General features: G+C 40.7%; 4 protein-coding genes across 4 annotated transcripts in view; 2 read left to right on the top strand and 2 right to left on the bottom strand.

The window, feature by feature from the left end:
• Positions 1-3,221, top strand: part of LOC131446296 (spindlin-1-like) — a 20,484-nt gene extending 17,263 nt beyond the window's left edge. Inside the window, exon 7 of the mRNA XM_058617443.1 lies at positions 1-3,221. This exon is cut by the window's left edge and continues 281 nt beyond it. The gene's annotated coding sequence lies outside the window, so the exon portion shown is untranslated.
• A 7,723-nt stretch (positions 3,222-10,944) lies between these two features.
• dnajc25 (DnaJ (Hsp40) homolog, subfamily C, member 25) lies at positions 10,945-14,828 on the bottom strand. Its single transcript, XM_058617358.1, has 5 exons — positions 14,454-14,828; positions 13,644-13,796; positions 12,796-13,166; positions 12,175-12,274; positions 10,945-11,377 (listed from the first exon to the last, which is right to left on the bottom strand). Exons 1-5 carry the CDS (start codon positions 14,811-14,813, stop codon positions 11,255-11,257), a joined length of 1,107 nt encoding a protein of 368 aa, XP_058473341.1. The 5' UTR covers positions 14,814-14,828; the 3' UTR covers positions 10,945-11,254.
• A 5,052-nt stretch (positions 14,829-19,880) lies between these two features.
• Positions 19,881-22,727, bottom strand: LOC131446679 (GTPase IMAP family member 6-like). Its single transcript, XM_058618068.1, has 4 exons — positions 22,563-22,727; positions 21,945-21,976; positions 21,613-21,684; positions 19,881-20,536 (listed from the first exon to the last, which is right to left on the bottom strand). Exons 1-4 carry the CDS (start codon positions 22,694-22,696, stop codon positions 19,881-19,883), a joined length of 894 nt encoding a protein of 297 aa, XP_058474051.1. The 5' UTR covers positions 22,697-22,727.
• A 2,122-nt stretch (positions 22,728-24,849) lies between these two features.
• On the top strand, positions 24,850-26,509 carry LOC131446239 (GTPase IMAP family member 7-like). The gene is made up of 2 exons (XM_058617359.1): positions 24,850-25,064; positions 25,152-26,509. The coding sequence occupies exons 1-2, from the start codon at positions 25,037-25,039 to the stop codon at positions 25,985-25,987; spliced, it is 864 nt and encodes a 287-aa protein (XP_058473342.1). The 5' UTR covers positions 24,850-25,036; the 3' UTR covers positions 25,988-26,509.
• The last annotated feature ends 762 nt before the right edge of the window (positions 26,510-27,271 follow it).

Genomic DNA, 27,271 nt, shown 5'->3' with positions numbered 1-27,271 from the left:
AGCGCTGTCCCCTCAGACCATCAAACACAGGACCGGTGCCTCCTGAGAACGGACTCTTCATCTGTGGTGACCTTTTCTGAAGACAGATCTGTCCACAATTTCAAGTTTTTACGCCAGTATTTTACTTTGAAAGTCCCAAGCGAGACAGAGGCTTTTTAAGAGTCTGCAAACACTTAATTGATGTCAACACAACTTCACTAAACTAAACCGTGTGATAGGTCGTCAACTTAACAGACTAAAATACAGAGGATCTGTGAAGTCAAAAAGAACGAGCAGAAGAAGTCAAGAATTTTACAAGAAGAGGCCAAACGAGGAAGAGATGGCGTTTCTTTTTTCAGCTAACGTGTCCAAGAAGACGACACGAGACTGTCTGGACAAATGTAACCATAACGTAACCCTAATCCTAGGAACAAAATAAACATTGAGGAACAATTTAAACTTTGCAAACAAACCAAAAAAAAGGTTCAAAATTCAGTTTACATTGTTTTTCACATTTATTCAAAAAACTTAAATTCTACATAAAAATTTTGGCTAGATTTGACATAAATGAGATAAAATTTGAGACATTGACAGACTGAAGAGAACATTTTTGACTTATTTTTGATTTAGTAAAATGTCGTACTTAAAAAATTTTAAATTATAATTTGACCACTTTAGTCTCTCTCTGTTTTTTACAGATATTTTTCCTCATTTATTCAAAAATCTTAGTTCTCAGTAAACATTGTATCCAGATTTGTGAGCTAAAATGTAACTGACAAACTTTGTTTTAGTAAAAAGTCATCCTTAAAAGAACGCTGATAAATTTTAATTTGACTGCTTCAGTTTAAATTTTTGCTGATATTTTCACATTTATTCAAAAAGCTTAAATTCAGATATTTTAATTCTCAGATAACTTAATTGTCAGTAAATAAATTATCCAGATTTTGACATGTGAGAAAACTTTCGATCAAAAATTTAACTGACAAACTGATTTTTTTTTTTTTTGATTTAGTAACATGTCGTCATACTTGGAAAAACTCGTTTTTTTACTGACATTCATTTATTCAAAAATACTACTTAATTCTAAGTAGAAATTTACCCCAGATTTTGACATAAATGAGGAAATTTGTGAGATAAAATATTAAAATTTTTGACATTTTGAGTAAAATATCTTGCGTATAATATTTTATCTCCATTATCTGTGTGAAAATTCCGACTTAAAAAATGGAAAATAACCTTAAAAACAAATTTTGACTGTTCCTAAACGTGGTAATTATGGCAGCGATGGCCTTCCATATGTGAGGTCCACAGAACAGAGAAATCGACTTTGTCTTAAGTCTTAAGGCACCGGTTTGTTTTTTCGTTTGTTCGTATAAATCAGAAACCATCTTTTGGTGGCACACAGGGTCAAAGGTGAAGATTCGGCTTCTTCTCAGTGACACAGACCAACACAATGATCCTTTGCAAAGCATCTGCAGCTAAAACTTCAACATTTTTAAGTTTGTTTTTTCTTTTCTTTGTTTTACTCATCACTTAAAAAAAAAAGCAACCGTCCGTGTTGTGAAGATGTTTGATGTTTAAAGACAATCGGACTCCGCTCTCTCTCTCGTGATTTCACTGAAGCCTTCGGAACTGCTCTTTTTTTTTTCTAAATCGTTGATGAAGGACGGAGGAGGACGTTTGTGTCAAAGATGAACTCGTTTCCCAGTTTGTATTTACATACAAAACAAATCCCCTCGCCTGTGGAGCAGGTCTGACTTTATCTCTGGCGTCCGTCCGTCTTGTATTTTACGACCAGAGGACAGGAGGACAGGAGGACAGGAGGACAGTGCTCCGGGGTCTGAGCCACGGCTCGTGTGCAGCAGTACGAGAGGAACCGTGTTGTTGTCGGCTGGTGTTTGTTGTTTGTTTTTGTTTGGATTCACTCAGACTGACGCACAGATGTACGCGTTAGCCGCTGCTTTAAAGACGCCGTTCTATAGAAATAACAGGGTTCGTATCTGCAGACGCACAAATGGAGTCATGGAAAAGTTTATGGCAAAAGTTTGGGAGTGTGTTTTTAAAGCAGGAGTTGCTAAAAGATGGCGACTGCATGATGACGTGTTGTGTTTCTGTGATCAGCTGTGTGGTTTCTCAGCGATGTTTCTACGTCTGCCCCCCCGGGAATGTTCTATGGTAATTTTGGGCAAAGATAAAGATCGTGGACAAAAACGCACCAAAACGTCCTCGATTCATGTTCAATGTGAACATTTTCTGGTTTCTTTGCTCCATAAAAACAAAGAAATATCTTTGGACAAAAACAAGGCGTTTGAAAACACTATTTCTAGGTTTAGGAAAAAAATGATCAACATTTTCTTATGTTTTATAGACCAAACAACTTGCTGTAATTGCAGCCTTATAACAATTGGCAAACAGGTCTTGAAATTTGGCCTTTTTGCTTTTCCACCATCTAGAGATTTTTGTGATATCTTAAATATTGTTTACAAATACGGAATAATTTCTTCTGTGGGTGATAACATGTTATCAAATAATGCTAAAACAACAACAACAACAAGTGTTTACGTTCACATCACATTTGAACATTTATTTCCCACAGTTTGCAGAAGACTTAAACGTTTAAGCCGAGCATTGATTAACGCGACAGCAGCTGATTTTACAGAAGTGTTTTTGCAGTTCATTTATTCATCTCCTGAATTTGAGATATTTTTTCCTTTAAAAAAAAAACAACACATTTTGGAGAAGTTTTTCTGAATTAACGAAGAATCGTTGCAGCAGATTCCGATTTCTGTCAGAACGATCGTAAAATCCCAAGTTCCAACAGTAAAGTTAATAATTTTACTGAAAAACGGGAGAATCTGTCAATGTGTGAAAATCAAGGCAAGAATCTCATTAATTTGAGAAAAAACTGAGTAAAATTTAACCTTTCTTAAATTCAGAAAAACAACAGTAAATATTCTTCTACTAATCAGAAACATTCCAGGTTTGTCTTGGTTTTTAAAGCTTTATTTTTCATTCCAAGCATCTTAAAGAGGAAAACACAGTAGGTTCGTTCGTACATACGAACTTTCCCCGTCGTAAAGATTTGATACAGCGCGTCAAAGTTGCGATTTATGTGAAAGAGTCTTGCGCACTTCCTGTGACGTAGTTAGTCGCTGAGGCAGATTACAGCTCTTACTATAACCACACTAAATAAAGATGAGAAAAAAAGGCCGGACGCTGTCAGACGTCTGTCTGTCTCTGCACTTGTGTGTACGTGTTTTCTTTAAACGAGAAGTAAGGGTTGCGATCATCAGCCGACACATTTTACTGGTTCTTGTTGTTAATGTGAGAATGACATTGACGTTCTATCATTCCTCTGCCTTGTATTTGTTTCTGTTTTTTTATTGTATGATTTAAAAATGTACGTCAATAATTTTTATTGTTCATGGAAAAACCCGACATGGTGTCATTTGTTTTTTAAAATGTGAGAATGAAATGTTTGACGCTTTTTTTTTTACAGTTGTGCCTCGACTCCGGTTTCTGTGACTTCATAGCTGGGAAAAAATTATAAGTTGATTTTGGAATTATGAGTAGGATTTTTAAGTTGTTTTTTTTTTTTAACTTTGTTGGCTTTGATTCTTGTGTCGATGTCGCGCTCATGACTCTTCAATGTCTGAATTAAGTCTCGGAAATCTGACGTAATTTTCAGGATTCAGAAGTTAATTCTGACCTTAATCTCACAATTCCTGTTTTGATTTCAATCTCGGAATTCTGATTTAACTTTTTAATTTAAAATTTTCAGAATTCTGACTTTAATCTCAAAATTCCCACTTTGAATGTTGGAAGTCCGAATTAAGTCTCAGAAATCTGATATAAATTTGAGGATTCAGATTTTAAACTTGGAAATTCTCTGTTAAATATTGAAATTTTAGACATTTGCTTTGCTAAATGTTGCAGATGAACGCATGTTTTCAGGATTTTTAAGTCTTTAACTTTGATCTACAGTTGGACATTGTTGGCTTTGACGTCGCACTCATGACTCTTCAGTGACGTCTGTTGACGTTCTCGTCTGAGCAGGAGCTGAAGGAGAGTGGAATAGTGCTTGAACTGTATCATGGAAAAACGCCGTTATGTGACACCGGTGTTTGTTTTGGATTGATGTCGATGGCGTCAGGTAAGAACAGACACGTTTTCCTTTTAATAAATTAGTTGTGTAGTCAGCAGTTATTCACACACTCAACAGGCAACAAACAAGGAAGTGGAAAAAAATGAAGACGCAACAATCCAGAAGTGTTTCAAGGACGTCTGGGAGTCCCGGTCCTTGGGTGACCTTACATCAAAGTGGAGGTGGGTATCGGGAACTGGAACTGGTCCTAAACATTTCCATTTAAGCATTTAGCAAACACTTTTATACAAAGCAACTTATAAAAGAGGAAGAAGCTACAGAGAAGAACTCCACGAGATGGAAACAGTGGACTGACAGAGGGTGAGAGTGTCGAGGTGGATCCAAGTGCAGAAGGGGGGGCGTGGAACGACACATGAGAAGAGTCTGGATTGTTTTGTGCGGGGCGTCTGGGTTAAAGCGGAACTTTGCAAATCTGGTCCCCCTACAGTTCCGGTCTGCGGAATTGTAGGGGGATTGTATTGTCTGCAACGTCCTCACAGTAGTAAGAACTCCGACCTCCTTCTTCTCCGCGTTGGTCCGTGTGGCCCAACACTGCGTCGTTCTGACATGCGTCTAAAATAACGTTGATGCTGCCTTGATCTTGTGAGACCTGAGACTTAGCAAAACCTCTTGATTCTGAGGACTCCGGGTCGGCAGCCCAGATCTTGCAAGGATAGTACCCCGACTGTCCTTGCAAGATCTGGGCTGCCGACCCGTAGTCCCCCCATCTCCCCCACAACACATTTAACCATCACAATGACACAATTACTATTTTCATCTTTTTATTTAACATCTGCGACAAAACAATGACAGTGTTAGGACGCACTGTAAAAACTTTGAAACGTTTCAACTGATTTAAGCTTCTCTTACCTCCTTGGCCACGGTGCCCTCTGGTGGCGGTGGTGAATGTAGAATCGTCTCCATTTATCACCAACAGCTGTTCAAAAAAAGCAAAAATGCAGCAGACGCAGAGAAACTTGATGTAATAATACAAGTATTATTTTACATCATGTTCAACCAGTAAATTCCACTTTATTTATTTAGCTCCATGTTTTGTTTGCGTTTACTGATTCAGTAAAGACTTTTAATTTCTCTTTTCTGCACTATTAACGACATGAAGCTTTTCAGCCAAATTGGCTAATTTTGGCTCATATGCAGGGATGTATTGTTTTTTTAAGGGAGCAGTGCAGCAGGAACTCCTGAGATCACCAACACCCTGACACCGGAGAACCTTCAGTAGTTTATTTTCAAGACAAGAATAACCTCTCTTCTCCCCAGCAAAACTTGTCCTGCAACTCCTCTGTGCAAACCTCAACAAATCATACAGCAAAAAGCAGTTTGCGTAACTGCAGCAAAAACACGAGGAAAAACGGAAAAACTTCCCGTAGGAATGAATGGATGAGGCAGAGCAGAGGCATCTCAAGAAGGAACCGGACCATTCTGCTTGGTAAACCAACAGACGGGTGCCAAAAACTGAGGGTACGGACGAGTTATTTTGGTTCCCTTCTCAATGTTTGACAAAGGAAACGCGACGTACCAAACGGCTTGGAGGAAACACAGTTTTATACCTCAGGTCCACCTTAACGGACGTTTTAAGGAAGCAACTCTAATGGCGCTTTTCCACTTCACAGTTCTAGCACTACTTGGCCCAACTGGACTCGGTTTGGTATCAGTCGTGTTGTTTTCCGAGCCGAGTTGTGCTAGAACTCTATAATGGAAAGGAAGACAGGAGAATGAGGAGAAAGACGGAATATGATGACTTTTCTAACTAAGGGTGCAAACTGCTGTTTAAGCCCAGAGAAGAAGACCTCATGGATCGTCCTTCTTTTTGCTCTGCTGCTGTTTCTTAAGTCTTCTCTGCATCTGTAACTGGGCCATCGTCGGCCACGGCCTCGGCGAGTGAGGGCTGGCACGCTGAGCCTCGTCATCTGTAGCGTCGTCGTCCGTGCCCTCGGCCTGCATGGAGAGCCTTCTCTGCACTTGGGTGGTTGTTGGCCACGGCGTCGGCGGCCGCGGGCTCTGGCGCTGCGCCTCGTTGTCCGTGGCCTCGTCCGTGACCTCAGACTGTGTGGACAGTCTACTCTGTATCTGGGCCATTGATGGCCATGGCGTCGGTGGCCGCGGGCTCCCGCGCCGCACCTCGTTGCCCGTGAGCTCGCCAGCCTTGGGCTCGCCGCCTGTGGACTCGCTGGCTGTTGACGACTTGTCAACCATAGGCTCATTAGTCATGGGTTCATGCAAGACAAAAGAAAAGTAGATTTATCTTGATAGCAATCTCTGTAAACGGTATGATGTAACGAATAAGAATTCTTCCTTTGATATTAGTGACATCAGTGCCTTCCATGTTTGTGACATCATCTGCTATCAACAATTTTTAAACATAGAGCTGGACAGAGCTTGTATAACCCCAAAGAGGTGCAGGAGAGAGACAACAGATCTGCAGACAAAATGAAATTTCAACTTTTTCCCAGAGCACAAAAAAAGGAAGTGAAGGTCAATGCAGAGACACGAGATATTCTGTTCCTCGCTACGACAGTCTACCATATCTTCCAGAGGACGCATGCTCTCAAGGGACTCTCTGAGGCGGAGAAGGTCTTCCACATCTCACGCATTGTGAAAAAAACAAGAAAAGGACTTGCTGTCTTTTACGAGCAAGTTCCGGACATCAGCAAGGCCAAGATATTGGCCAAGGTCGTCGTCCAAGACCTGAAGGAGAAGTACGGAGACAAGCTGAAGTGTATGCTGCTCGAGCAGAATGTCGACGTGGAGGCGATCGTCGTTTTCCATCTGCGGAGGCGCACAGAGAAGCTGTTCAAGCAGACCAAAAAGTCCAGCAACTGGGCGCTGTCGTTCACTGAAATATACTGCCTCATTTCTTTTGTCATCTTTGTTAGCGCTGCCTTAATTTTCTCCTTTGTCCTATGAATCCGTCTCCACGTCATTGCTGTTGGACCCTCGGCTCAGGGAAGGATGGAGGAGAAGAGGAGGCCAAGCACCAGAAATTAAGTTTTGGGTGAAGGCAGTCATGCAACGTGAATGCGGGAATTCACAAACTCTGCTTAGCTGTTATGATGAGGAAAATGCTCATTCTGCTAGGTACGTGGTGGTAGATTTACAAACAATACTGGAGGCAGATGATTCCACCGTGGTGACCCCTAAAGGAAAAAGCTGAAAGAAGACATGCAGATGTGGGCACAAGGCAATTTGGACATTATAAATTCACTGTAGGTGTGAGTGAGAGTCAGAATGAATGGTTGTTTATGTGTCCCTGCGATGGACTAACGATCTGTCCAGGGTGTGACTCGACTTTGCCCTATGTCAGCTGAGCTTCTCACAGGGACCTTGTTGGTCGTGACCGAAAGAACGAAATCACGGATACAAGTGGCTGAAATGGGTTTCCTCCTCAGGGTGTCTGGGCTCTCCTTTAGAGACGGGGTGAGAAGCTCGGTCATCCAGGAGCCGCTACTCCTCTGCATTGAGCACACCTGGTTAAGATGGTGAGGTGTTCTGGGCACGTCCTACTGGGAGAAGGCCCCGGGGAAGACCCAGGACTCGCTGGAGAGACTGTCTCTCAGCTAGCCTGGGAACGCCTCGGGATTCCCTCGGGAAGAGCTGGACGAACCAGCCGGGAGAAGTCTGGGCTTCTCTGCTCAAGCTGCTGCCTCCACGACCCGACCTCAGATAAGCAGTTGAAGATGGATGATTGGATGGATTTTCATAGTAGACGGTCATGTAAACAGAATTGTCTCAGGTTCAGTCCGTTTTCTATGTGGTCTTTTGTCTACTTTATGTTTAGCCAAAGTAAATTAGCATTTCTTAGGTGTAGCCTCTGCCATTACCGCGATTGTCCCGCCTCAAACGTCGCCGGCCAGAAACAACAAAGACGGGAACTACCAGCAGAGGGCAGCGTCGTAAGAGAAAGAATATGTCGGACTGGATAGTGAGGAGTTTTCTAATTCCAGGAGATGGCAGTAACGCAACATCATGGATACAAGCTGCCGTTAAACCCCATAGAAGAAGAGGAACTTTGAGGGCTTTGATTTTATTACCTCGTTTGATTGCTCCCCTTAACTCGTAAATATATGTAATAGTAACGTAGTTACAAGGCTTGAGCAACTGTGGCTGGATAACAATAATGTCCGAGGATCGTTCACTGTCTGGGAAATAGCGTCTGAATCGATTCAAACATTTGAATGGACAAAGAAGAAATTTAGAAAATGTCTCTTTTTTTGTATGTAAATGAATAATCAATAAAATTAGCTTTAAAAAACAAAATCATAGTGAGAGAGACAGAGAGACACCTGATTAACTGCTTCTGCAAACAACTGCGCAGAAGCCAGTCAAGGATGACTCTGTGTAATGTATAGTAGGTGTTTGTGCCTAAAGGGTTATCTGTGCAGCTTGGGAAGATGACCTTGGGTCCCACGATCCAAACAGGTCTATGAATCAGGTTTTGTGTGGGTATAACAGCTTGCTAGGTGTTTAGACTAAGGGTGTAAATATGCTAGCCAGAGAGATATCTGGGAAGAGCTACAAGTGCGTAGGTCAAAGGTGAATGGCCTAGTATGAAGCTACAGGAATGTGTATGTGATCAAAGGTGCAAAGAGATGGAAAATGTTATTTTCCATGACAAACGGTGACCTGATGGAAGAAGAGAAAAGTCATATTTCTGCCTCTCATAGAAAAGGAAGAAAAAACCCCACCTGTGTTTCGTAACTGCTGTTTTTAATCTTTCTCAGAATCAGATGAGGAGTTAAACGTCAGCCTCGACACCTGTTTCCTGTTTCGTCTTCTTGCGGCTCTTTCTCTTTAGGGGTCACCCCACGCTGGCGGCCTACATTTTGTCCTCTCCCTCGTGTCCTCTGTTCTGTTCTGTTACACCAACTGCCATGTCCTCGTGTCCCCCCTCCTCCTGCACGTGACCAAACCATCGCCACCTTGACTCTCAGTCTCATCCTCAAAGGTAGAGTCATGGAAAATAACACTTGCTCTCATAGATTGCAATGAGCGTGTATTTTGGTCACGAGGGGCCGGTCTAGAGGACAAAAAGTCGTAAAAAAAAAACATGCTCAGGAGCACAAGCTTAAAATTAAAACACAATTTTGCATCGTGATATCGTACGTATACTTCATAATACTATTTATGATGCAAAATTTATCTATTAGGATCAAAAACAGACATTTATTAAAAATGACATAAATAATAATGTGGACAACTGTAATTAAAACACCAAACTAGGACTGCACGCGGACATGATCGCGCCCTCGCATCCCCCCACAAGTCAGGGAGTGCAGCAGTTCCCTGACCTTACTGTGTCTAACTCATTTACATAGGCTGCAAATTGCCAAAATTCAAAAAGGAAGACTTCCTGTTGAGTTGAGGTCATGATTCTGACTTTTTTGTTTGTCTTGGTCGATAACATCTTCACACCAAGTTTGGGGAAATTCTGTAGAGTTTAACAAATGCTGAAGTCATAGGGCGCTTCCTGTTTTGTGGCTTATGGTCGAAATTCGCCAAAACGCCAAGGGTTGGCACGGCCAACCCGGTTTGAATCCGCAAAGCCTTTTGACTTTTCACCTTTAATGTGTCGCGTGCAGATTGGTGCGTTTTTTAATGTAACAAACGCCCTCGGACGACTTCGCTCATTTACGTGAGGACAAAGTCACGGATAGAATAATAATCTGAAGGATAACGACAGGTTCCTCACACATCTGTGCCCCAGCGACACACTGTTTAAAACGAGGTGAGGTCCTGGACCATGTTTCTATTATAACATGATATTTTAGTGGGGGGCTACATATTACCCGGGGACCGCCAGTTTGACACCTGCGTCTGAAGAAGAAATACAGTTAATCCCAGTTGTTGAAGCGTGGGTTATTTAGGCTCATGGTTCTCTGTGCAGCTGCAGAAGACGACCAATCGTGCGGGCATCGCTGAGACTACAAGTGTTTGAAGATGACGACTAAATTAAAGCCGTCATTCCCACACCTTGGTTGACATCAAATTCAAGGACTTTCCAGGTCCAATTCCTCTCAAATTCAAGGACTAGAATGTGCTGACTCAGCTAAAGATGGGAGGACAACTTGAAAGAGCTTGTCTTCATCCATGATAGCGTCCACTTGATTGTTCTGCAGGAATCTCACGTCAACAGCAACGACAGAGAGACAGTGGACAGTGTCCACAACACCTGTCCTAGTGATGATGTCTCCACGTTTGTCTTGCGTCGGCCGAACATCAAGCAACGCAGGGCGAGATATCTCTCATTTACCTAAATATCAACTTCACTTCTTTACTGCACAGAATTCAAGTACTCAATGACCCATGTCTCTTAAGACATTCAAGGGCCTTGAAAAGGATGTCAAGGAACCATGGAACATCAGTGGCAGGAAACATTTACCTAAATATTGATATAATTTCTTCCTTGCACAAGATTCAAGCAGTTTCAATGACCCATGTCTACTCAGGGACATGCTAAAAAACTTTCAAGGGCCTTGGAAAAACATTTTTTTCAAATTTGCAAACTTTCAAGGATTTCAAGGACCCATGGAAACCCTGGGGGGGGGCAGCGACAGCGGACATTTACCTAAATATAAACTTCACTTCTTTCTTACACAAAATGTGTATTTAGGATGATTTTCAAAAACTTTTCAAGGATTTCAAGGACCCTTGGTAACCCTGAAATCTGAGTCGATGTCACGTGACGTCAATTACGTTAAGTTTTGTCCACAGAGACGGTTAAAATTTTTTTTTTTAAAAAGGCTGACATTCATTCATTCATTCACTCGTTCATTCACAGAGAGAGAGAGAGAGAACCAAACGTGTCATTGTTCTTAGAAAAATACACTCTGGCCCTGGTTTATTGAACATCATACATCATATTTGACACGTGTCGCTGTGAAGCAGCGTGAGGAGGAAAAAGTCAATTTCACCCAAAAACTCAGGCACCAAAACGTCTGTGTTCAGTTTTCACAGCCGAGAAAATGAATTATAATAATAATAATAATAATAATAATAAAAAAGTCTTATTTTCCCAGTTTCTGGTTTATTCCTCGTGTGTGTGTGTGCGCGCGTGTTGTTGTCCGTGCTCATGGGCACTGAGGCGGGCGTGTTTGTTGTCACGGCGTCGGTCGGTTAGTCGTCGAAGAATGTGAGGCGGCCCGGGCCCTCGTTCTTCATCCAGCGCCGGTACCTCTTCATCCTCGGGTCGGTGGCCATCTTGACCTTCATCTCTTCCTCCTGCTCCTTCCTGTACGTCTACATACACACACACGTTTTTTTTATTAATAAAAATAATAATAAATATTAAAATAAAAGCACAAATAATGATAATGATTTCAGCTAAATAATTTCTACACAAATACACATTTTGTTATTCTTAGATGAAACAGGAGTTCTAGGGTTAAAGTTAAAAATAGACGTTTTATGGCATCTTCCGTTATTTTTAAGACAATAAAATACACATTTTACAGTTATAGTTATTCATCAGATGTATTGCACGTTTTTATTTAATTTAGTTTCAGTCGATGTTTTCTGATAAAGTTGATGTTTTTATGATGAAAATAAAACATGTTTCATGTCATTAGTTATCCTTATTAAATTAAATACACGTTTGTGGTTTCTACTGTTAATGTGCAGCAAAAAACAAAAGACAAACCAGTTAACAGCTGACTGCTCACACAGAAACACTTCCTTTCAAAGTAAGGGTCGCTGACATGTTTGCTTAAACCTTTTGCCGTAATGCTTGATAATAAACATAGGTTACAGTTGTTATTCTTGTAAAATGAACTAAACTCGACTAGTTAAATCTACAGTGTTGATAGTTGTTCCACAACAGGAACAGGAAGTAGTCAGAGTTTTGCACACGTGCAGAACAAATCAGAATGAAAATGATTGTCTGGCTTTTGACGGTTTCAAATTCCTTTGGTCAAACTGCTTTTGTTTAAGAGCAAATTACACGAGAGGCGTGACGTGGACAAATGTGAGAAGTAAAGAATCAGGGAGAGGTCGGAGGAGGAGGAGGAGGAGGAGGAGTTAAAGAAATGCAGTCAAACCTCGTAGTTTTCTTTGATCCACAGCCGTTTCTCCAGGAAGGTCTGTCGCATGCTCGCTTCCAGGCTGTCGAACTGAGACTGAGACATCTTCATGTTTCTCCTGAGAGTTCAGACACAAGACAGAGAGCGGTGAGACGCCGTGTCACCATGACAACAACAACAACTCATGACAGAAGTAAGAGGCAGTGTTCAAAACCAGATCTGTGCCGAGAACCCACACCAAACCTCATAGAGAAAATCAGTGATTTTAGCTGGACACAGGAGCTGCTGGTCCTCTGCTGCCTCGTGTGGTCACTTTGTGTCACTGAGATCAATCAAATGCCGAATTTTGCAAAATAAGAAATTTGAACTTAGTGATGGAGGCAGCAGTGGATCAACCACTCCTGTGTGTGTGTGTGTGAGATGTCAAAATCACTGATTTTCTCTATGGGCTTTGGTGTGGGAGAGTGAGTGGTTTTACAAACTTCACTTTCCTGTTGGAACAGTGAGATAAAGACGTGAACATGTGACGTAGATATCGTAGACTTAAGCTGAAGTCGCTTTTATTGGGTCTTTTGTTAGTTAAAGCTGTTAACTCCTAAAAAGTGAATTATACCTTTAACGTGTCCATGTTTAACTGACCTGATGATGTAGAGTTTCTCCTCCTCTCCGTACTCCTCCCTGCAGATGGTGAAGCGGTAAATCCAGGAGGCGTACCAGGCTACGTAGGTGGTCAGGTAGTAGGGGAAGAGCACGATCTGACAGAGCAGGATGTCGGACAGGTTGGGCTTCTGGTAGCCTCCCTTGATGTCGATCTTGGTCTTGATGATGTCGCGGATCACCTCCTCCTCCTGCTCTCGGATCTCCTCCTTGGAGCGCCGGTTCTTGCCCTTCTCCTTGGTGCGGTTGAGGAGGCCCTGCTGCTTGGCGATCTCCGTGGCCTGGATCCGGTACTTGGGCACCGTCACCAGGTAGTTGATGGCCTCGTTGTAGCTGCTGTGCCAGCTGTAGTACTGCAGGAGAGGAGGCGTGACAACGGTCCTCAGTGTTAAAAGAACAATACACATTTCTTTACTGGCTGTTATTATTTTACCTGAACAGAGTGAATATCTGGCCTTTTTCAGACACAGTTTAACTGGGTCCAGATATTTGCTGTTCACATCCCTGCACCAAACCTCACAGACAAAAAATCAGTGATTTTAACATCACACACACACACACAGGAGTTGTTGATCCACTGCTGCCTCCATCACTAAGTTCAAATGTCTTATTTTGTCACTTCGGCTTTTAAAAACCTTTGTTCAAATTAACCTCAGTGACACAAAGTGACCACACGGGGCAGCAGAGGACCAGCAGCTCCTGTGTCCCCTGCAAGCTTAAATCACTGATTTTCTCTTTGGGCTTTGGTGTGGGAGAATGAGTGCTTTACAAAATCTGTCTAAATCTGTTTTTTCTGGTCTCTCTGGACCACACGGAGGCTGCGGTCGTACCTGGAATATGGAGATGGCACAGATAGTGACGAGGATGACGACACGGACGTCCACTTTAGGCGTGAGCCGTCTGCGGTAGTAGGTGTAGTAGTGCTGGTAATACTCCTCAGGATGGTCCAGCATGTAGTCGTAGTCCCGCCGAGTGTCTTCGTCCTAAAACAAGCACAAACACAATCCGTTACTGACAATAAAACTTTCTTTATTGCACAAAAGACGAACTGTTGCAAATAGTGCTTTTTATAACCAATTATATAATCATAAGATAAATGATTACAATTCATAATATAATCGTTCAACTTTCAACTGTTTAAACTCTTTAAAAATGTCTGCAGAATAAACTGAAATCATGTCGTCGTTGGGCTAAAATAAGAAAATGTAAATTAAAAAAAAGATTTTTTGTGGCATTTTGTGGCACTTTAAAATGAATCACTCCATTTGTATGTCAGAGAGTTAAACGGCATTTTCACTCATCATAATGATATATTAATGTTAATATTTAATACTATAATAAGTCTTTTTTTTTACATAATTAAAATCAGCTTCTTAAATTTGAATATTTTCTGGTTCATTTGCTCCTTAAATCACACAAAAAAAATCATCAAAACACCAAAGTGACATTTTCTGACACTTTTGACCAAAACAACTAATCGATAAATACACTGCAGTGTCAACATTTCATACATATTTCATGTTTAACAGTGAATATTCTCGTGTTGTCACAGTTTACATAAGGTTTAAAATTATAAACGTGGCACTAGGTAAAAGTTAAACTTTCCACTCTCTCACTCACGTCGACACTTTTAAACCCACCTTTAACGTCTCGTACGCGGTGGCGATGAGCAGGAACCTGTCGTGAGCGGACTCCTTGGTCTCCTCCTCCATCCCGGGCTCTCCCAGCCTGAACCGGTCCGGGTGGTACCGGCGAGCCAGCTGCCGGTAAGCCCTGGCGATCTCCGGCTTGGAGGCCTCTCGGTCGACACCGAGCACATCGTAGCAGACCTCCGTGCCGCAGTACAGGCCCTCCACCAGCGCAGTGACCGCCGGCAGCGAGGACACCGACAGGAGAAGCACCGCGAGCCGCCACCAAGGCCCCGCTGCCCGCGGACCCGCGAGGAACCAGCGGCCGCCACCGCCGCCGCCGCCGCGGCTCCGCTCCGTGGACGCAGCCATGTCTCTCCGCTGCCAGCTCCGGCGCTGCCTGCCACGTCATCAGGACGCGACGTGACGGTAAGATGACGCAGCATTAAAGAACATGGCCGTTTCTCAATACTCAAGTATGCAAGTATGTACTTGCGTACTTGGTAAGTATATACTTGAAAAGTACGCCTGGAGTACATACTTGCCAAGTACTGGAGTACACAAGTATGATGCTTCAATTAGGCCGTTTCTCAATACTCAATTATACAAGTATGTACTTGCGTACTTGGTAAGTATATACTTGAGAAGTACGCCTGGAGTACATACTTGCCAAGTACTGGAGTACACAAGTATGATGCTTCAATTAGGCCGTTTCTCAATACTCAAGTAAGCAAGTATGTACTTGCTTACTTGGTAAGTATATACTTGAGAAGTACGCCTGGAGTACATACTTGCCAAGTACTGGAGTACACAAGTATGATGCTTCAATTAGGCCGTTTCTCAATACTCAATTATACAAGTATGTACTTGCGTACTTGGTAAGTATATACTTGAGAAGTACGCCTGGAGTACATACTTGCCAAGTACTGGAGTACACAAGTATGATGCTTCAATTAGGCCGTTTCTCAATACTCAATTATACAAGTATGTACTTGCGTACTTGGTAAGTATATACATGAGAAGTACGCCTGGAGTACATACTTGCCAAGTACTGGAGTACACAAGTATGATGCTTCAATTAGGCCGTTTCTCAATACTCAATTATACAAGTATGTACTTGCGTACTTGGTAAGTATATACTTGAGAAGTACGCCTGGAGTACATACTTGCCAAGTACTGGAGTACACAAGTATGATGCTTCAATTAGGCCGTTTCTCAATACTCAATTATACAAGTATGTACTTGCGTACTTGGTAAGTATATACTTGAGAAGTACGCCTGGAGTACATACTTGCCAAGTACTGGAGTACACAAGTATGATGCTTCAATTAGGCCGTTTCTCAATACTCAAGTAAGCAAGTATGTACTTGCTTACTTGGTAAGTATATACTTGAGAAGTACGCCTGGAGTACATACTTGCCAAGTACTGGAGTACACAAGTATGATGCTTCAATTAGGCCGTTTCTCAATACTCAATTATACAAGTATGTACTTGCGTACTTGGTAAGTATATACTTGAGAAGTACGCCTGGAGTACATACTTGCCAAGTACTGGAGTACACAAGTATGATGCTTCAATTAGGCCGTTTCTCAATACTCAATTATACAAGTATGTACTTGCGTACTTGGTAAGTATATACTTGAGAAGTACGCCTGGAGTACATACTTGCCAAGTACTGGAGTACACAAGTATGATGCTTCAATTAGGCCGTTTCTCAATACTCAATTATACAAGTATGTACTTGCGTACTTGGTAAGTATATACATGAGAAGTACGCCTGGAGTACATACTTGCCAAGTACTGGAGTACACAAGTATGATGCTTCAATTAGGCCGTTTCTCAATACTCAATTATACAAGTATGTACTTGCGTACTTGGTAAGTATATACTTGAGAAGTACGCCTGGAGTACATACTTGCCAAGTACTGGAGTACACAAGTATGTGGTTGTTTCTCAATACTCAAGTATGCAAGTATGTATGTATTGCTCTGCTGTTTGAATGGTGGCTGGCGCCAAGTGCTGCAGCCTCATTACCGCCACCTACGGTGTTGATAAATGAACATATGAAATACTTTTAATAAATGCATAAATATGTTATTATTATTTTTACATTTTAAATATTTAACTTCATTTATTAATTTATTTCTATTAAAATATACAATACAAATAATACAATGTGGAAAATAGATATATTACAGCATTGTAGAGTAGTATATATATATATATATATATATATGTATGACATATATGTACGTGTACAAATATATACTACTCTACATACTATACTATACATATCTAATGTTTACATATTATATTTAAATACAGATACAATGACCGTGCGACTTTAATATAAATCTAACATTCAAAGTTAAAATAAATAAAATATTGAAAACAATATACAAACTTTCAAACTGTCAGGTCAAAAAGTTTCCATTAAAAACAAAATAACACGTCAACAACAAATCTATGGCTCACACCGAGCATCTAATGACAGCGACGTCTGAGCCATCGGATCATTTCATCAGGACAGGCCGAGGTAACGCTGCTCTGTGCCGGGCACAGTGAGTGCCGAGCGTCCGCAGAGGCGGAGCTTATCACCTCCGACAAACGTTGCTGCCAAACTATAAATACGTCATATCTTCATACACAAACCACATGTTTAAATTCTATATGACTAATTTCTCGCCTCAAATGATGTTAAAACTTTGTTCCGGGACACAGAAAAATATTTATTTCAGATTTATATTTCTATTATCTGCTGCTATGCTCCGCCGAAATGTATTCTGGGATACATGGACATCGCAAGTACGCTTAAGTCACCTCCGATGCATACTTGGTAAAAATGGGCGGAGCGAGAACACTTCTGGGTTTGAGAACCGTCCTCGCTGTTCACTTACTTGAGAATTGGAACAGAACTGGGACTGAGGCTGATGACGTTTTCACAAGTACGGGAGTATGGGAGTACGCACAAGTATGGATATTGAGAAACGGCCTATGACTCTTCAATTGGAACAGCAGCTACTTCCTTGTTCTAACTGTTTGAATGGTGGCTGGCGCCAAGTGCTGCAGCCTCATCACCGCCACCTACAGTGTTGATAAATGAACATATCAAATACTTTTAATAAATGCATATATATTGTTATTATTTTCACATTTTCAATATTTCACTTCATTTATTAATTTATTAAATTATAATAATATTTATTCAAATATACAGTACAATGTGGAAATAGATATATTACAGCATTGTAGTAGTGTGTGTGTGTATACTGTATATGTACATATTATATTTAAATACAGATACAATGACCGTGCGACTTTAATATAAATCTAACATTCAAAGTTAAAATAAATAAAATATTGAAAACAATATACAAACTTTCAAACTGTCAGGTCAAAAAGTTTCCATTAAAAACAAAATAACACGTCAACAACAAATCTATGGCTCACACCGAGCATCTAATGACAGCGACGTCTGAGCCAGCGGATCATTTCATCAGGACAGGCCGAGGTAACGCTGCTCTGTGCCGGGCACAGTGAGCGCCGAGCGTCCGCAGAGGCGGAGCTTATCACCTCCGACAAACTTCCCTGCCAAACTATAAATACGTCTTATCTTCATACACAAACCACATGTTTGAATTCTTAATGACTGATTTCTCGCCTTAAATGATGTTAAAACTTTGTTCCAGGACACAGAAAAATATTTATTTCAGATTTATATTTGTATTATCTGCTGCTATGTTCCGCCGAAATGCATTCTGGGATACATGGCTTTCCCAAGTACGCTCATACTTGGTAAAATGGGCGGGGCCAGAACACTTCCGGGTTTGAGAACCGTCCTCGCTGTTCACTCACATTTTCACAAGTACGCACAAGTACACACAAGTACACACAAGTACGCACAAGTATGGATATTGAGAAATGGCCCATGTGTGGCCATGAACAGGGCCGTTTCTAGCTTTGTGTGGGGGCCCTGAGAGATTTTAACTCTTTATATCAGTGGTTGTCAAACGTTTTTATTACTTTTAAGAACCAGAAATGTGAGAAAATCACACATATATGAGTCTAAAGTCTCAAGCAAGCATTCTGGTAAGAATCAAACAAGTCAAGTGGTAAGATGAAGACGATGTCCCAGATATTCCACATTTAAATTATGCTAAAATATGACTTTAATAAGACATGTTAAACTGCTATGGTTTCATCAGTGACAGAAACACTGCATTAGTCATACAATGTGATCCCATACAACCGTATTGTTTATTGAAAAATAATATATAGGCTAATTAACACAAATAAAATCAAAAATTAATAAAACTAAAGAGACTAAACCATGAAGAAGACTTACATCATGTGCATGCGAGGAAATGGTTGTGGGAAGGTTCCCTGAAGGTTGACCTGGCTTTATGTTTTCCTTTTTATATGAATGTAACCGATATAAAGATATTCATTCATTCATAAACATAACATGAACATGAATAAAAAAAATTAACAGTATTATGTGTACGACAAATAAGACAGAAGTGTTATTAACAGTAAAAATAACTGTATTTGTAACATGGCAGCCATCTTTGAATCCCATGTCTTGGTTGGTTGTGGTTGCTCCGAGTTCCGACTACAAATGGAACGTACCTTAAGCTAAAAAAAGGACATTTCTTCCGGTGTAAATAGAATGCAGCGGCAATCTTTGTCAAAAAACAATGACTCTGATACACAAATAATGTATTTGTAAACAAAACTTATTTATTGGTCATTTTCACAAAAAACTTTACAAGATAAAAGAAACATCACAACAATGTTTTAGATAATCTTTGACTTCATCTCTTTAAAAACAACACAAAGAAAATTGACTTTATTGTGTACGTTGATGACGTAACAACAGGAATCGTGTCTCCAAATCTGTGTTTTGACTTAGACACGAGAATCAATGGTCAAATTTACGAATCAACCAAAACAGAGGACGCGCTGAAATTAACAAAACGTATCATTGATTATTCACGGCGACCGACGGGACGTCCAAAAAAAGGAGAAGGAAAAATGCCCGCTAAAGATTTTACGTGAAAAGGATAAACAATAAATATAAATATTAAAATAGACATATATATACATATATGTATATGTATATATATATGTGTATACTGTACGTTCATTTCCATTCTTTTTTAATAGGGTGTAAATGGAAGTGAAAGCTGAATATTTCAAAAATGCTAAGGAAGCATAGCCATTAGCCGTGCATTTTTGTGTTTGTGAAAAATCGACTGAATGATGGACCAAAATTTTTTTTTTTGTACAGTTGATAAACAAACACCGTGGGACAGAAAAAAAACACTGACAGTTGGAGAAGGGTGTATCGGCACTATTTTTGGTGGGAAAAAACCTGGAATTCCCGCCAATATTAGTGTGAAAGAAGCCAATGCTTGAGGCTCTGATGAGGACCCGATCTACAGTAGAGAGCACGAAGGGTCCATGTCTTCGCTGTATTTCTTGGTGAACTTTGGAAACAAAGTGGCAGAATTTGGAATTTTCTTGATGAGCTCTATGACTTGCTTGGGGTCCTTGGATTTGTTGTTAAACACATGAAAACGAGAACTGCACATGTCAACGATGTGCTGGAGGGCATGGTTTGAGCGAATGTACGGTGCCACGTGACTCCCTTTCAGGTCGTCTCCGTGTGTGAGCAGTAGGATCATGCTGTCCCTGATGTTCCAGCCTATCTGCTCCTCCAGCCTCTCCAATATTCCGTGCTCTCCATTGGTGAAGCGACCCACCTGTATCACGAGTAAAAACACGCACTGCCCCGGCACACAGTACTGCTTACACTCGGCTAAGTGTGCCTCAGGGTTTTTGAGTTCCTCATGAAAGAAGTCTGGAGTGTCGATCAGTCTCACGTGCATCCCAAATGGCTTGGAGATGTCTCTGAACTCACACCTGATGGTGACCGGCACGGAGCTCGCCTCGGATCGAAATGGCTCCACCTCTGATTTTCCAGCAGCCAGCATGGTGTTTGCAGATGCACTTTTCCCAGTCCCAGTTAGTCCAAGTAGAACAACATGAAATGTACTGAATGTCTTTGTATTGTTGTGTTGCATGTGTTTTTCTGGAAGATACATAAAGTATGTCAGTGTTACTGACCTATTCAGGTCTTGGCAGCAAAGGACACATTTATGTTTTCTTCCCAGCTTGAATTTTATTACCACCTTTCCCCAAACATTTAAGCACATTCGTAGAATCTGTGGCCTAATCCCCTTAAAATATTTTTTAAAAACAAACCTCTCAACACAAACTACTCTCTTTATTTCTAGCATGTGCCTTCCACCAAAAAAATACACATAGGAAAATAATATGTTTCAATCTTGTGGTGTTCCACAAGGAAGCTACTTAGGCCCACTTTTATTTTAAAATTTCATAGTCCAAGTAGAACAATGTGAAATACACTGAATGTCCTTGTAATGTTGTGTTAGTGTTTGTGACCACATTTATGTCTTCTTCCCAGTAATTATATTACATAATATATCTTGCGGTGTGCCACAAGGAAGCTGCCTGGGCCCACTTCCATTTTTAAATTGAACAGAACAAAGTGATCTGCCATATATGTTCAAAACTGCCAACGTATTACTGTTTTACGCCGTCAACACTAAATGTATAATATTTGGCGGAGGGAAGTCTCTTGTTTCTGCAACTGCCCGTAATCTGTCTGTGGAATGAAAACCAGTCAAACAGGTCACTCATCATCTCGCAGATAGGAAAAGGCTTTGCTGTTTCAAAGAAATGTTTGGCATTTGTTTTCCTTCTCTCGTTATGAAAGTTTGACATGTGCACTCGATCATGGAGAGATTTGACTTGAGGGGACTCTTCAGAAAGATGACACAACAACCAATAAAACTCAATTTAGGATTTGTTTCATTTTCTGATTTTAGGTTCTTGAACAGGGGAACAGTTAAATCTTGAATTGTCGGTATAGAGAAATGTTTTAAATATGAACTGTGAATATAAATAAGTTTATGTTTTTAATTGTAAAGACATTTTAAAAATAAACTACTTCATTTTTAAATTCTGAATTTGGTTCAATTATAAAGAATGACCTTTTAAAAGAGATTCTACATAGTGAATTCACTTAAATATATATTTTAATTAAATCATGTATGTGTTTCTATTGCAGTTTCCAGAACATACCATTGTGATGTCTCTGCGCTGCACTGGCGTTGGTGGTGTGCTGCAAGGTGGATGGACCGGCCAGGGAAGTACCTGCCGAGAAACAACATACCATTTATTCAGGTACTTTCCCGTCATTGCTCCTTTAAACAGATGTCATTCACAGATTACAGTTTCCTCATTATTCCTCATAATTGCTCTGGGTTTCGTGTAAAAGAAAAACACAGAGCCGCCATTTTGGACTCTCTGCGTGACACGTCTGCAAAGGAGGTTGGGTTTCCACCCACATTTGTGGAAGATTTTACTCTAAAGTTATAAAATATAATTCAAAGTTATTAAAAACACAGACTTACCCATCATCACAGTTTCATATGTCGGGGAACATCTGTAACAGAATTATTGTATGAATATCAAAAAATTCATGAAAAAATGTTTCCCAATTCCAAAGTTTTGGGAACAATTTTTAAGATTGGGTTATCATTTAAATAATGAATTATAATTGTTGTGAGTTTGGTAAAAAAAAAAAATATGTATATATAAAACTTAAACATAATAAAATTTATTATGAGAGTGAAAACTAATTTATTGAAGTTTTCTGTGAAATTGGTTAAAATTTAGCAACATTTTAAATTCACACTTTCAGTATTATTTTTTTAAATATTAGATTACTTAGAGAATTGTTTCATGTTTGAATTATGAAATTTCTTAAAATAAAAATAATAATAATATAAAAAACCCAGTTTATTCTGAATTGGTACCTTAGTTAAAGTTGAAAAAATATGAACATGAACTACTTCAGTTTTTTAGTAAGATTGTAATTTTATGAGAAAAGGGTCTTAATTTTATGAGAATAAAGTTGTAATTTTGAGAATAAAGTCGACATTTTATGAGAAAAAAGTTGTAATAGTATGAGAAAAAAGTTAGAATATTACGAGAAAAAAGTGGTAACGAAGCGATTATTGTCGTCGTACTCATTTGTCATCCTCTCGAAGGTCTTCTTTCTCCGGATCACCAAGTCTTCACTGTAATCTTTGTAGTTGAACAGGAACGGGCGACGCCGCGGACACCACTTCCTGCACTCGTTGACCAGATTTTCGTTGGCCATGACGAGCGTGATCTGGAAGCGCTCCTTCAGGCGACTGAGGGACTGGAAGGACTCGATGTCGGGTAACATGACGACCAGGTGACCCGTGATCTTCTCTCCAAACAGATCCAGGAGTTTGGTGATCTGAGCCACGATCTTTTCCTCCGTGGTGTTTTCGGAATCGATGGCCAGGATGAAGAGGTGTGGTCCTGGGTGAGAAACGGCCATGAAGTCAATCATCTGCTGGTCCTGTTTCTGGCAGTCTTCATTAAAGAAGTCCGGCGTGTTAATGACGATGTATGCGTTGCTCTCTCCCGCGACCAGGACGTTCTCTGTTGATGTGAAATGGGAGTCCGTGTTCAGGATCATGTTTCCAATGGTGTTCTTCAACTGGACTCTCTTTCCGAGTACAGCGATGGACAACTTTTCAGGGTAAGCTGTTGAAATAGAAACAGCAAAAATCTCTTCATTATTGATCAGTTTTAGTTATAGTAGGTCATCTTAGAGGCGAGGTTATTATACTGAAAATACTTAAAATACCACTTACAATCGATCTCTTTTAACATCAACAACAAGTAATATTTCCCATCAATGGGACGACTTCAGTGGTCTTAGGTTCCACCGTCGCAAAAATCCACCTGCGTTTCTGTCGACTTTGGTTCAAGCACGAAATACGAAATAACCTCTGTTTGTTGATGCCTGCAGTTTGGCGCTGCCCTCTAGAGGAAGTATTTTATCATGTCTATAAATAAGTATAAATGTTACTGTGGTTCGTGTTTGATGTTGGGGAAGCATCAGCTCATAGTTTCACGTTATCTTCAACCAACAGCACGAGTAAGTTCTCCCAAGAACAATTTGATGACGTAAACAAAGAACGGCAAACAAGATGGAAACATGGCAATGGACGTGTACGTGTACTGTGACAAAGACTTCAGCCTAAGACGGAGTCCTGATCCATGTACATAACCCCGATAAGCCTCGTCCGCTGTAGTACGGAAGCTGGAGTGATTTTTTTAATCGGTTTCATTTGCCCTTATTTAAATTCTCCTTCTCCTCGATATGACCAATTTTCCTCCTCTCTTATGCATAAAATCTTGATCGGATTGTTAAATTGTTTCCACTTGTCTGGATGGTTTAAAGCAAGTGGCTTTCCCAAAGTCTACTTTTTTTACCCTTAACCCTTAGTGGTCACATGGCACAGATCCTTACGTGTGTGTTTGTGTGTGTGTGTGTGTGTGTGTTTATCTGATTCATTTTAAATCTTTATAATAACAGAAGCAGAAATTGTGCAAAAGTCATAAAATAGACCCATTTTTATTTTGTTTTTGTTCATAAAAAACGAGCCAAGTGAACTTTGAACTTTGAACTGTGACCTTTCCAAATTTCACAAATTCAATCTGATTTTTATAAAACGTTTAGTAGTTTTTTCTCAGGTGTGTTTATATAGTTGGTAAAAATTGTATTTTTTTTTTCTCATCAGATTGTCTTTAGGTTGTGCTCGGAAAAAACGATATAAGATGCTCTATATTGCACATTCTTATCGCTCTGTGTTGTAAGGGTTAACTGCAGCGCCACCATCTGGCCACACCTTCCTTCACAAACACTTGCAGCTCTGGAACAAAGTGTCTCATTATAGCTCAGAGTTATTTGACCTGAGGAGAAGCACCGTGACTCTCTCTCCTCCTCTGATTCTCATTTTACTGATGTAAAGCACTTTGTGGAAACCTTATGGGATCAATCACAAAAATCATTGAGGTAAATTCCTAAATAACAAAAAACAACTCTCACAAACACTCTTAAAGTTTGATCCCACTAACGTTAGAACCAAAAATACAAAAACAGGAAGCAGCATAACTACAAAGGTGTGGAATCTCAACTGGAATCTGAACCCTCGCTATATTGTGACATACGCTGTTAATTCAGTTCAGTTTATTGTCTCCTCTGAGCGGCCAAACAACAACCAGACCAGGATCAGGAGTCACACTGGACTCACACTGGAGTCGCACACCCCTGCTGCAAATTGTGTAACTGTGGCACAAGAGAAATTCAAGCAAAGCAGCATTGCTCATTTTGAAATGAGGGAAAATCCGTTCTAAAAAGCACGAGAAGGACAAAACAAGTCTTGTTTTAGCAAAAAAACTAAGATTGACTTACGTGGTGGACTTCTTTTGGAGCTCATCTTTGCTTCCTGGCAGAGGTCGAGCAGCAGGTAAGCGCAGCGTCTGCTTCAGTTTTGAGCTCTGTGCAACTCAGACCTTTCAAATAAAGACCGGACACTCCCTGTGGGCGGAGGAACGAAGACACAAAACTTTGTTGAGCTTTGTTGCTGCTCACACGGCAAGCGATCAACCTCGGAGAAAGATGGGTGTCCGCTTCTCCATCCCTGACGGTAAAGTCTGAACTCCTTTCAACCTTTTTATTTTAGCTCAAAAACTTTTGAGGGGGATTCTTGAAGTGCATCTGTATGTGTTTGCAGGTCCGTCCCTGAGGATCGTGATGATTGGGAAAACTGGAGTTGGGAAAAGTGCGGTTGGTAACACCATCGTAGGCAGGAAGGTGTTCAGGTCTCTGCCGAGTGCACAGTCAGTGACAGAGAGTTGTGAGAAAGAGCGGGCGAGATGTAACCGGAAGATCCACGTGGTGGACACGCCGGGGATTTTGGACACGTCGAAGAGCGCGGAGAGCATCAGGAGGGAGATCGCAAAGTGCATCCAGGTGTCGACTCCCGGCCCGCACGTCTTCCTGCTGGTGCTGCAGATCGGCCGCTTCACCAAAGAAGAAGAACGCTGCGTGGAGGCCCTGGAGAAGATCTTCGGCTCAGCGGCGTCGCGGTACATGATTGTTCTGTTCACGCGCGGCGACGAACTGAAGGGCAGGACGATTCAGGAGTACGTGCAAACCGGCCACCCCAAGCTCCGCGAGGTGATAAACAAGTGCGGGAACCGCTTCCACGTTTTCAACAACAAGCAGAAGAGGCACAACAGAGGTCAGGTGGTGGGGCTGCTCAAGAAGATCGACGACATGGTGGCAGCCAACGGAGGCAGTTACTTCACGGACGAAATGTACCAGGAGGCGGAGCGGACTCTGCAGCAGCACGGCGTGCAACAGGAGAGGGCGGCGGACGAACCGCTTTACGACTTCTCCTTCATGTCCGACCTGCTGCAGAGGGTCGTCCTCTTTCAGGCCATTCTGGCTGCCGCTGGGCAGGACGCCGGCGGCAGCCAGCACTATAGCAACAACCCCAACGTCCCCACCTACCAGTACAACCTGCCCCCAACCAGCTCCTATTTCAACACCACACCTGCCGTGTGACACAAACAACTTTGGTCTTATCTGATCACAACACGACTCAATTCTTTTTTTTTTTTTAAATGTGGGTGGTACGTGAAAAACGCTCGGAGTCACAGTAGTCACGTTTATCCGACGTGTTCGAAATGCTCGTCCAGCGTAGCATGTTTGTGTGTCTGTGATGCAGGAATGAAAACAGTGATTTGTTGGTAGTTTATCAGACAGAAGCATCAATCAAAGTCATTTCCTGCTCCTCACAACATTCTTCAGTGTGCCGGTAAACCCTGGTCCGACCGCTTCTGTCAACATCAATCATGTCAAAGAAAAAATGTAATTATAGCACCTGGAATGCAACTGGATTTTTTTTTTTTTTTTTTCGGATCATCGCTCCATTTTTTCACGGATTCCGACTCGTTACATTGAACTCTTTGTTTCTATTCTGTTATTTAACTGAAGTTGTGATGAAACTCATACCCAGAGTGTTGGGATGAGAATAATAATCCACTGTTTGTAAAGTCTTCAATAAAAGCTGATTTTATGATTCAACACCACAGTCACTCTGTGCCACTTAAATACATCAATAGAAATGAATTCAAATGTCATTTGATGTTATGTTATTTAAATACATATACTTGTACACAGAAAACCTGATTTGAAAAGGGTTGGGGAAATTTTTTCCTAGTTTGTTTGGGGGACCCCAAAAAATTGTCCCACGACCCCCGTGTGGGTCCCGACCCAGGCTTTTATAGTTCATGAAAACTAACGAAAAAAAACATTTTCGTTCACCGAAAGTGAATTGTGTGTTTATAGAACTAACTAAAACTTAACTGAAATTGTAATATAATTAATTTTAATACATAAATAATCCTTTAGGGTTAATTTATTTTGAAAGGTTGTATTTGAGACCAGCATTTTCATTCATTCATAATAAAATGTTTACAACGTGGGACATACAAAAGACTAAATATAACATTAGTTATGTAGTTAATTGGGTGGAGTTGTATAGTTGAGTCAGAGATGGTTGTTCATTTGTCCTCATAAACTTAAAAAATTACATCTTTTGCTGGGTTTTTATGACACAATCTTGCACCTGGCAAATACTCCATATGAGAGAAAAACTGAAACTAATAAAAACTAAACTAAAAGTACTTAGTGTTTAAGTTGATTAAAACAAAGGAATGATAAAAACAAAATAGACTTTGTTTCCATTTAAACTTTTATTTTATTTTTCACTTTTACACAAGTTATAAAAGGGCAGTAATAAAAAATGACTGATGAGTAAACACTGTATACCTGTGTGTCACATAG

Source organism: Solea solea, chromosome 19, assembly GCF_958295425.1.
Source record: "Solea solea chromosome 19, fSolSol10.1, whole genome shotgun sequence".
Classification (NCBI taxonomy): Eukaryota; Metazoa; Chordata; class Actinopteri; order Pleuronectiformes; family Soleidae; genus Solea; species Solea solea.
The sequence above is the reverse complement of the archived record's forward strand: the minus strand, read 5'-3'. Positions and strand labels throughout refer to the sequence as shown.

Excerpts from the sequence above, each read along its gene's own strand:
- dnajc25 (XM_058617358.1), bottom strand. The coding sequence starts at position 14,813 with ATGGCTGCGTCCACGGAGCGGAGCCGCGGCGGCGGCGGCGGTGGCGGC. Across the intron at positions 13,167-13,643 it reads GTGCCATCTCCATATTCCAG|TACTACAGCTGGCACAGCAG; the intron begins GTACGACCGCAG and ends CCTCTCCTGCAG. Across the intron at positions 11,378-12,174 it reads GGATCAAAGAAAACTACGAG|ACGTACAGGAAGGAGCAGGA; the intron begins GTTTGACTGCAT and ends GTGTGTATGTAG.
- LOC131446679 (XM_058618068.1), bottom strand. The coding sequence starts at position 22,696 with ATGGCCAACGAAAATCTGGTCAACGAGTGCAGGAAGTGGTGTCCGCGG. Across the intron at positions 21,685-21,944 it reads ATATGAAACTGTGATGATGG|GTACTTCCCTGGCCGGTCCA; the intron begins GTAAGTCTGTGT and ends GTTTCTCGGCAG. Across the intron at positions 20,537-21,612 it reads AGCGCAGAGACATCACAATG|AAAAACACATGCAACACAAC; the intron begins GTATGTTCTGGA and ends TGTATCTTCCAG.
- LOC131446239 (XM_058617359.1), top strand. The coding sequence starts at position 25,037 with ATGGGTGTCCGCTTCTCCATCCCTGACG. Across the intron at positions 25,065-25,151 it reads CCGCTTCTCCATCCCTGACG|GTCCGTCCCTGAGGATCGTG; the intron begins GTAAAGTCTGAA and ends ATGTGTTTGCAG.